At 39.5% G+C, this 11,591-nt stretch overlaps 1 protein-coding gene across 2 annotated transcripts in view; it reads left to right on the plus strand.

Annotated features, from left to right (window-relative positions):
* Nucleotides 1–8,920, plus strand: part of LOC117504225 (cAMP-regulated D2 protein) — a 33,038-nt gene extending 24,118 nt beyond the window's left edge. For both annotated transcript variants that reach the window (XM_034163625.1, XM_034163626.1), the window contains one exon: nucleotides 7,815–8,920. In XM_034163625.1, the coding sequence (XP_034019516.1) occupies nucleotides 7,815–8,267 (453 nt within the window). In that variant the 3' untranslated portion in view covers nucleotides 8,268–8,920. The remainder of the gene's footprint in view (nucleotides 1–7,814) is intronic.
* The last annotated feature ends 2,671 nt before the right edge of the window (nucleotides 8,921–11,591 follow it).

Below are 11,591 nucleotides of genomic sequence, written 5' to 3' on the forward strand. Positions count from 1 at the left end.
TGCATTTACACCAGGTGCATTAACGGGAGTTGTATTTATGAAATGTGCATTAACAGCAGCTGCATTTCTGCCAGATGCATTAACAGCAGGTGCATTTATGCAAGCTGCATTTACACCAGGTGCATTAACGGGAGTTGTATTTATGAAATGTGCATTAACAGCAGCTGCATTTACACCAGGTGCATTAACGGCAGCTGTATTTATGAAATGTGCATTAATAGCAGCTGCATTTCTGCCAGATGCATTAACAGCAGGTGCATTTATGCTAGCTGCATTTACACCAGGTGCATTAACGGGAGTTGTATTTATGAAATGTGCATTAACAGCAGCTGCATTTACACCAGGTGCATTAACGGGAGTTGTATTTATGAAATGTGCATTAATAACAGCTGCATTTCTGCCAGATGCATTAACAGCAGGTGCATTTATGCAAGTTGCATTTACACCAGGTACATTAACGGGAGTTGTATTTATGAAATGTGCATTAATAGCAGCTGCATTTCTGCCAGATGCATTAACAGCAGGTGCATTTATGCAAGCTGCATTTACACCAGGTGCTTTAACAGCAGCTGCATTTACACCAGGTGCATTAATGGGAGTTGTATTTATGAAATGTGCATTAACAGCAGCTGCATTTACACCAGGTGCATTAACGGCAGCTGTATTTATGAAATGTGCATTAATAGCAGCTGCATTTCTGCCAGATGCATTAACAGCAGGTGCATTTATACCAGCTGCATTTACACCAGGTGCATTAACAGCAGCTGCATTTACACCAGGTGCATTAACGGGAGTTGTATTTATGAAATGTGCATTAACAGCAGCTGCATTTACACCAGCTGCATTAACGGCAGCTGTATTTATGAAATGTGCATTAATAGCAGCTGCATTTCTGCCAGATGCATTAACAGCAGGTGCATTTATGCCAGCTGCATTTACACCAGGTGCATTAATGGGAGTTGTATTTATGAAATGTGCATTAACAGCAGCTGCATTTATACCAGGTGCATTAACGGGAGTTGTATTTATGAAATGTGCATTAATAGCAGCTGCATTTCTGCCAGATGCATTAACAGCAGGTGCATTTATGCAAGCTGCATTTACACCAGGTACATTAACTGGAGTTGTATTTATGAAATGTGCATTAATAGCAGCTGCAGTTCTGCCAGATGCATTAACAGCAGGTGCATTTATGCAAGCTGCATTTACACCAGGTGCTTTAACAGCAGCTGCATTTACACCAGGTGCATTAATGGGAGTTGTATTTATGAAATGTGCATTAACAGCAGCTGCATTTACACCAGGTGCATTAACGGAAGCTGTATTTATGAAATGTGCATTAATAGCAGCTGCATTTCTGCCAGATGCATTAACAGCAGGTGCATTTATGCCAGCTGCATTTACACCAGGTGCATTAATGGGAGTTGTATTTATGAAATGTGCATTAACAGCAGCTGCATTTACACCAGGTGCATTAACAGGAGTTGTATTTATGAAATGTGCATTAATAGCAGTTGCATTTCTGCCAGATGCATTAACAGCAGGTGCATTTATGCAAGCTGCATTTACACCAGGTACATTAACTGGAGTTGTATTTATGAAATGTGCATTAATAGCAGCTGCATTTCTGCCAGATGCATTAACAGCAGGTGCATTTATGCAAGCTGCATTTACACCAGGTGCATTAACGGGAGTTGTATTTATGAAATGTGCATTAATAGCAGCTGCATTTCTGCCAGATGCATTAACAGCAGGTGCATTTATGCAAGCTGCATTTACACCAGGTACATTAACTGGAGTTGTATTTATGAAATGTGCATTAATAGCAGCTGCATTTCTGCCAGATGCATTAACAGCAGGTGCATTTATGCAAGCTGCATTTACACCAGGTGCTTTAACAGCAGCTGCATTTACACCAGGTGCATTAATGGGAGTTGTATTTATGAAATGTGCATTAACAGCAGCTGCATTTACACCAGGTGCATTAACAGCAGCTGTATTTATGAAATGTGCATTAATAGCAGCTGCATTTCTGCCAGATGCATTAACAGCAGGTGCATTTATGCCAGCTGCATTTACACCAGGTGCATTAATGGGAGTTGTATTTATGAAATGTGCATTAACAGCAGCTGCATTTACACCAGGTGCATTAACAGGAGTTGTATTTATGAAATGTGCATTAATAGCAGCTGCATTTCTGCCAGATGCATTAACAGCAGGTGCATTTATGCAAGCTGCATTTACACCAGGTACATTAACTGGAGTTGTATTTATGAAATGTGCATTAATAGCAGCTGCATTTCTGCCAGATGCATTAACAGCAGGTGCATTTATGCAAGCTGCATTTACACCAGGTGCATTAACGGGAGTTGTATTTATGAAATGTGCATTAACAGCAGCTGCATTTACACCAGGTGCATTAAGGGCAGCTGTATTTATGAAATGTGCATTAATGGCAGCTGCATTCCTGCCAGCTGCTTTAACAACAAGTACATTAATGCCAGATGCCCTTCCCGGTGTACATGGAGACTGGAGCAAATCAAATCAAATCAAATCAATTTTATTTATATAGCGCCAAATCACAACAGTCGCCCCAAGGCGCTTTATATTGTAAGGCAAAAGCCATACAATAATTACAGAAAAACCCTAACGGTCAAAACAACCCCCTGTGAGCAAGCACTTGGCGACAGTGGGAAGGAAAACTCTCTTTTAACAGGAAGAAACCTTCAGCAGAACCAGGCTCAGGGAGGGGCAGTCTTCTGCTGGGACTGGTTGGGGCTGAGGGAGAGAACCAGGAAAAAGACATGTTGTGGAGGGGAGCAGAGATCAATCACTAATGATTAAATGCAGAGTGGTGCATACAGAGCAAAAAGAGGTGAATAAAAAGAAACACTGGGTGCATCATGGGAACCCCCCAGCAGTCTACGTCTATAGCAGCATAACTAAGGGATGGTTCAGGGTCACCTGATCCAGCCCTAACTATAAGCTTTTTCAAAAAGGAAAGTTTTAAGCCTAATCTTAAAAGTAGAGAGGGTGTCTGTCTCCCTGATCTGAATTGGGAGCTGGTTCCACAGGAGAGGAGCCTGAAAGCTGAAGGCTCTGCCTCCCATTCTACTCTTACAAACCCTAGGAACTACAAGTAAGCCTGCAGTCTGAGAGCAAAGTGCTCGATTGGGGTGATATGGTACTATGAGGTCCCTAAGATAAGATAGGACCTGATTATTCAAAACCTTATAAGTAAGAAGAAGAATTTTAAATTCTATTCTAGAATTAACAGGAAGCCAATGAAGAGAGGCCAATATGGGTGAGATATGCTCTCTCCTTCTAGTCCCTGTCAGTACTCTAGCTGCAGCATTTTGAATTAACTGAAGGCTTTTCAGGGAATTTTTAAGACAACCTGATAATAATGAATTACAATAGTCCAGCCTAGAGGAAATAAATGCATGAATTAGTTTTTCAGCATCACTCTGCGACAAGACCTTTCTAATTTTAGAGATATTGCGCAAATGCAAAAAAGCAGTCCTACATATTTGCTTAATATGCGCATTGACATATCCTGATCAAAAATGACTCCAAGATTTCTCACAGTATTACTAGAGGTCAGGGTAATGCCATCCAGAGTAAGGAACAGGTTAGACACCATGTTTCTAAGATTTGTGGGGCCAAGTACAATAAATTCAGTTTTATCTGAGTTTAAAAGCAGGAAATTAGAGGTCATCCATGTCTTGAGCACATCATGAGCACAGGTGGCTTTAAACTAGGGACCGTCTTGTTTTGAAGTAGGAATGCAACAGGAATGGTTTGGTCACGATGTTACATAAATTTTATTTCTTTTTCATTTAGTCCAGGAGTCATGGGGTCAAACCTGGTTTTGTTGGATAAAGTTTTTTTCTCTGTTGATTTGTGTAGCCTCAGGGTAGCTTGATAAGAATCAGGGGGGTGCTCGGTGTTATCCCTTGGGCAACCCTGGATATTAACCCCTTTACACCCAACACGGTCAAATCATGACATAACGCCTAGCTCACACATTTCCTTGGTAAAAACTCATATCAAATGCATCAAGTTTTCCTTCTCTGATATTTATTCACATAATTTTACAGAAATTGCAGTAGTGCTGAATAAAATGTTTATCAAAACTGAATGAATTAACCCTTTTCCAGCCATTTCCAATAGTGAATTTGTCAAAATATCTGCAAGATTTTCAGACAGCAGGTAACCAACAGTCGAAAACTGCCATCTCTTCTAGAATAGGGTATAATGTATGTTTTTAGCCTTATTGGCCTGTTCACCATTGTATTGTATTTAACACAATGGTGTTAAACACAATGCTATGCATGATGGCTAGTTCAGGCTACTGCTGTCTTGAGCATCCTACCTTGAAGCATGCACAAAACATTGTACAAGGTAAGGGTTTACAGCTACATCTATTGGTGTTAGCCACATCGGATCATTTCCAAAAAGTAGTCTGGGGTAGGTTTTGTGTTGTCCGGTAAAGTGATTGGGGTCAGTGATTTGTTGTCTGTGTCCTTCTTCCAACCAAATGCTTCTGGGTCCAATTTCGTAGGGTCAACATTGACATTTTGCCACAGCATTGCCTGAAAATGTGCCCGCTTCACGTTTTCTATAAAGGCCTCTCTTGTTGGTGGAAGAGTAGCCAAGTTTGGTGAAGATGAATGGCCTTTGCCATTCTTTATTCCCCACATCAGAACTCGTGTGTGAGACATGTCTGTGCTGTCCCTTGTGCCATAACACGCTGAGATGAAACTTGATGCTTGATCAATTACTTGCTGGAGGGGTGCATCCATATTCCCTACTGCTGACAGATCATATCCATCTTTCAGGGTTTTGATGACTTTCCCTTGTCCATTTCCAAAATAACATGCCACTGTGTCACATCCTGATATAGCATGTGCAGGAAGAAGGTTCTTAACTATTTCCTTATGCTTAGCCAGTGTCAACTTGATATCCAGTATTGCCCTTTCCTTGCTAGGGGATTCCATGGTAAGTGGCAGTTCCAGTCCTGCCATTTGGTAGTGATGAAGTAGCAAAGCAAATACATCAATATCATCTGAAATCACAGATATTTGCTGGGCCTCCCTGACCCACTTCAGCACTTGTTGGACAATTATGACATCAGTTTCTTCCTGGTGACTTTCAAGATCAAATCGAGTCCTTCGTTCTTTCTTTCTGATTACAACAGGGCAAGGATCCTCCCCAGTCACTACCAACTTGTGGTCTAGTACTCTGAAGATCAAATATCCTGTCTTGTGTCAGCTCTTCACAGAGGATATGGATCAACTGTTTCTTGTTTTCAACAGAAGACAAGACAACCTTCTGTGCAGGCAACTTTGTTGTCCGAAGCAAATGATGCTTCCTAGTAACACCCGTCTCCCTGCCATCTTTCATAGTGGACTTTATGCTGTACTCATAATATCTGTCAAGAATGAGATAGACATTACTGCTGGTCATGTAGGAGGCTATTCTTTTATTGAAGTTCATGACAAAGTCCGCAACAGTACCAACTTTCAAATCTGTAAAAAGGAAAAACCCTTTATTGTTTACCAATATGGTCTTTTAACCACTCAAGGCATCACACATACGTGATAATGATAATGCATAGAAACACCGAAATAAAAAAGTTGGAATTAACCAGGGTCCCTAGATTATCCGGATGTAGCTCTTATCATGAAGCTACCAAGGTTCACCTGATCTTCAGTGTTATATTCACACTAGAGTCAGCATTAGAAATATTTTTTTTTACATGCATAATCTGTTCAGGGTTTCAAAGTAAAATTTTATTTCTGAAAATTGAGGTAATTGAACTCTTGTTTATATGTATTCATGAACAAACCTCAGAGGAACTAGTACACAACAGAGATGATGCAGTAAGTTTGGTGATCTGCTAAAAGATGGCAGCACACACTAATCAAAGATGTTGGCTTAAGCTGATTATTATTACGGCTTTAAAAACCACAATGAGGGTATCAGAGAAATAAAGGTATCATTCTAGTTCTGCTATAGTGTATGTACTTACATTTGTTGCCTTTGAAACTGACGAAACGTAAGATGTGACTTCTTTTACTGAATTGAAAACTTAAAACAATGGAATGGCAAACATGTGCTTCAGCAGGAAAAACTGCAGTTAAGTGGTGACTATAGTAAGACTGAGCGACCAAATTAAACTGGTACGCCCAGCTGATGACACCCAGGCTACTAGTAACACAAATGACTAAAAATGGTTAATTGACCTAATTAAGGAATTAAAAATGATTTGGACACACTCAAAAACCCAAGCATATTTAAGCCTTTTATATTAACTCACTTCTTTTGCGAAATGGAGAAAAGTGACTTTTTACAGAAATAGAGCGTATCCAACAGAAAGGGGTTAATATCCAAAGTTGCCCAAGAGATATCACTGAGCACCCCCCTAATTCTTGTTTACCTATCCCTAGGCTACATGAATCAACAGAGAAAAAAACTTTATCCGACAAAACAAGGTTCATCAAAAATTAGGGGTTTGACTCCTGGACTCATTTACATGTTGCATTGAATTAGGGTGACATAGTTCGTGACACCTCTTGAATATTGTGCAGCCCCTACTTTAACTTTCCCACCATCCACCACAGAAACAATATGGGTAGGTGAATAAACATTAGTTAATGCAGTGATAAGCATAAACATATTTTACCCATTAACATATGATTAGTAAACACAGGTGTGTCTTACATAACTGTTAATGCTTATTACTAATTCAATTAATCTACCCTAATTATAACGTGTAGTTTGTTTTTACATGTATAGATCTGAAATGTGGATGTTTTTGCATGTGTGTGTGCGTGTGTATCTGTGGTCCTAAGCGAAGGAAAGGAGGGCATGTCTGGAGATGAAAGAATGTTACGTGCAAGTTTGTGTTATCTGTCCGTCAGCTTCCTGCAGTCGGTTTGTTTTCAGGCGTCAGATGTGCAGCTGTGTGGGTGCAGCAGGTTAAAGGCTGCTGAAAAGACTCGCTGGTTTCCAGGTAACAGACAGAAGAAGACAGTTTCCCTTCATTTTCTTTTGGTTCTTTTTTAGCCAAAGAAACAGTTTTCACAGCTCTGCCGTCAGCGCTTCATTTTGCGTCAGACCAATTAGGATGATCCATTTTATTAATAATGATAATAATAATAATAAAAGGTGCAACTGAAATATACACCATGAAGTGTAATTCAAATGTCAAAGCAGCTGCTTTTTTTAGTCATTTTATAAATGAGGCATAATTGCAGGTGAATGCAGGTGACTGGCACGTGGGTGAAATCTCACCCAGTGGTCCAGAGTGGGGTCGTTTGGGAGTGTTTTTCCTCGTAAATCACGGTCAACGTCAAGCTACATGTAATTTCAACCACACCTGCTTCTAATTCCCTGTAGCAGTCCAACACATGTCCAGCAGGTGGCAATGTTCAAGGAGGGTGATGGCAGGTTTATCGTATACTACATGAGCAAAACAATGTTGCTTTTTGTCTTGATCTGGTTTGTCAAAGTTAACTCAATTTGAACCTGGTTATCCTCACTATATGGCCTTTTAATTTGGAGACATACGCGATGAGAGCATTTAATGTTTTTGAGTTAATGTGTTCACAAACTATTGCATTTTACAGGGTTAATGCATATAAGGATTTCCAGTGTGTGGGAACATGCCTTTTTCCAGTTTTGAAAGGATTATTATTATTTTTTATTTGATGGTATCTATTTCAGACTACAACCAGCCTTTTTTGCCAAATTATTTAAATCAATGATTCCCAAAGTTTTCTCTGCTTCACTGGTGTTCTTTCTCTTAGATCATCACAGACTACGTCTTCCTGTGCCCCTGTCGGAGGTCAGCTCTCGCCAGCACTGCAGCAGGAAGTGACCTTTGGCTCTACGTGTTTGACCACGTGGCATCAGACCACCGGGTTTGGTCCGGCGTGTCCTCCTGCTACCAGCACGTCTGCCACGGCGCCGAGTTGCCTTTTCTCTTCGGCTCAGCCTCAGTGGCTAACTTCAGCATGACACTGCCAGAGAAACTGCTGTCCAGTCAGATGCTGTGTTACTGGGGAGCGTTCGCTCACGCCGGTGACCCGTCCTCACATGTGCAGCACATGACCTTCTGCCAGCAGCAGCCTCTGCCCGTTTGGCCGCGTTATTCAGATCCCAACGGCTGGTTGGTCATGAATCTAACCGTGCAGTCACATGCACAAGAAGGAACCAGAAACCATATATGTGACTTCTGGGACCAACTGGGCGTCTACTAATAAGACGACGGGTGGCAGCTTTTCCAGGTGCTCAAAAAATATCAATACCAGCATGTAACATTGCCGCAACGTTTGCATTTCTGAAAAACTTGCATGTATTTGTATTTATATTTATATTTGCAAACTGTTTATCTTTTTTCACTTTTGCTACTCTGTGTGTTGCTTACCCTGTGTGCTGCTATACAATGCTGCTAGAACCTCAATTTCCCAGAGGGAGCCTTCCCAACGGATCAATAAAGTTCTGTCTAATCTAATCTAATCTAATCTAATCTAATCTAATCTAATCTAATCTAATCTAATCTAATCTAACATACATACAACAAAGTTGTTCAGTTTAAATTTTTATTGTGTACCAGGATGGCAGTGTCATATGGTGAAGATCTCAGAACATAGGAGTTGAGATTCTTTGTGGAGTCCAATAACATGGTGGATTCCTCGAAATTTTTTATCGTACTTAATACAAACAGCTAAATTATTGCATATCTGGCAATATTGACATTTAGTTTTTTCTTAATTAATTCTTAATTAGAATTTTGATGGTGTTGTTAGTCTTTGTGAAAATGAACTAATTTGCTAATTTTGCATGCTCAGGTTGCTGTACTCATTACAAAATATGTACGAGTATTTATCATTATTAAAGCTGCATTACAGTCTGCATTTGGTGAATCAGCACTTTAGATTAAATTGCTTTAACAGCTATAGTCATGATCGCTAACAGGACGTTCACGGGTCTTACAGTTTGAGACACTGAGGAACTTTCATCACCACTCAATTAATAATCAAAGTAGTTTTTACCCTATATTGATTTGCAAAAACTCCAAACTAATTACAAATTTGTGCACCAGATTCTGTTTTTTCTTTCAAAGTTGTGCAATTACTCAGAAAAAGAACAGTTCAAGTTGAATTCCATATATTGAAATGAAATTCTCTGTTATATATCTCCATGGAAAAGCAAAAATAAAGCAACCCACCAATCGTTTAGACCCTGATGTCTTGAGAGAACTGACCCTGAGAATGCCGAACAGGTGCTAGTGAAGGCCTCAGTTAAATAAACCTTTAAAACAATATTCAACACAAAGAGATATATAAGTGTATTATTCAAATTATTATGAAAATCACCAGATTTGCAGAGGTGGAGCTTAAAGCTATTTATGCTAGGCATTGTTGCAGAAACACCGCGTTTAAGTTATGATGGATCACATTAAAGAAAAACCTTATCGCATTTAGCATTAGCATATGTGGTTAGTGTTAGCATAGCCAGTCACCCTAGCCATGGTCAATGCTAAAGTTTAGCATTTAGTGCTAATTGTACATTCTAAGAAATAAAATTTTGAATTTAATTGATAAAGTTAAGGTAACTTTTTCCACATAACTTTGTCAATTAAATGCAACACAATATTGGGATTTAAGTAATAATGTTTCATTTCATTTCATTAATGTCAATGACAATGTTGTTTTGCACTTAATTAACAATTATGTAGAAAAAGTTACCTTAACTTTATCAATTAAATTAAACATTTTATGCCTAAGAGTGAATGTTTCATTTCTAAGAGTGTAGCTGCTGGTAAACTTTAGCCTAAACCATGATTAGCGTGACTGGCTATGCTAACACTAACCTCATATGCAGATTCTCAGCTGCAATTAGCACCAACTGCTAAACTTTAGCGCTAAAGTTAAGCAGTTGGTGGTAATTGTAGCTGATGCTAACCATTTGGCAGACCCTCCAGGAATTTGCAATGTCAAGCTTTCAAAAATTAATTACTGTATTTTCTAGCATATAAGTCGCACCAGTTAAGTCGTGCTAGAGTATAAGTCGCTTAGTCGCACCTTTTTTCTGTTTTATCAGCTTGTTAATTTGGAATTTTTGTGCATTGCTGTAGTGTCCTTCTTATTATTGGCCTACATTCTTTTAATATTGGAGTTTATTTTCTTGTGCTTTCATTCTTGTGAAAAACCTATATAAAGCTATAAACCTATATAGCGCGTTGCCCGTGGGGATCCATGGGCTCAAATTTGGGTAGTGTTTATAAAATAGGTGGCTGACCTTTTTCAAGGTTGGTAATAAATTATGCAAAGTTTCTATAATGATTTTAACTGAAAGTGCAGGAAGTTAAAATGAGAAAGTTTTGTGAAAAATTGTATTTATTATTTAACGCATGTAGGTAATGTCATGTTTTACTGTTGGCACAGGTGAGATATTTCCTTTGTTCAGAGATTGCCTGGTTACCAGGTACTGATTAATGGTGATATCAACATCCATTGTTCACTGTTGTTATCAAATATCCCTAATTTCTCCAAAAACATTAGTCAACTATCAACTTTCCGTTTCGGCAGCGTTCATCCTTGACTCAAAATACATAAACATAGCAAACGGCAACTGCCAGCTCTCCCCAGTTTCTCCGTGACTGAAGGTACGCACTTGCACGCACGTATGTATACACGTACACACTTACCACTTACCGCCCCCTGCTGGAATGCCATGCGAGTCTAGAATTTCATTGTCAGCGTCCATTGTTCACTGTTGTTACCTATTATCCCTAATTTATCAAAAACATTTGTCCTATCAACTTTCCGTTTCTGCAGTGTTCATCCTTGACCCAAAATACATAAACATACCAAACAGCAAATGTCAGCTCTCCCCAGTTTCTCCGTGATTGAAGTCATACACATGCATGCACACACATATATAGAGCTCACTTGGCTTTTAATATATAGTTATTCTAATTATTATTATGAGTAACAAAAGCATGATTTTTTGGTATACATGTTGCACCGGAGTATAAGTCGCAGGGCTTCGCAAACTAGTAAAAAACCCGGCGACTTATACTCCGGAAAATACTGTAATCAAAGTGCAATTCCACATGCTAACATGAACTATGGTCACAGTTTTTGCTGTTGTTTTTTTTTCTTTTCTTTCTTTTTAATACTGCCTGTTAGTAGATAAATACTCTCTGCACTATTCATCTATCTATAAGATAGTTTTCCTCAGTTGGTCTGAAAATTAAAGTGGCAACCATCCAGTCACAAGTGTGTCTCCAAACACCCATCAGTGTTTGCAGGCATTTGAAGAACCACCAAGTCCATTGTCAAACATTCACGTTTGTTTTGGCGCCTGCCACAAAATCAGATACATATGCATGCAGATTAGAGGCTGATTGTTGGAGCGCTGCTCGCCGAGGCCGCCTCATTATACCGGCGGTCATCTGGTATCAAAGCGCTCTGAGACGGCTGCCCAGCTCATCAACATCACCGAGCCCACGGCTGCACTCTGCCTGGCTGTCCCTCTCCTCCAAACCCTGCTGCTCATTCTATTGACAAGTGATT

This window comes from Thalassophryne amazonica, chromosome 22 (genome assembly GCF_902500255.1).
Source record: "Thalassophryne amazonica chromosome 22, fThaAma1.1, whole genome shotgun sequence".
Taxonomy (NCBI): Eukaryota; Metazoa; Chordata; class Actinopteri; order Batrachoidiformes; family Batrachoididae; genus Thalassophryne; species Thalassophryne amazonica.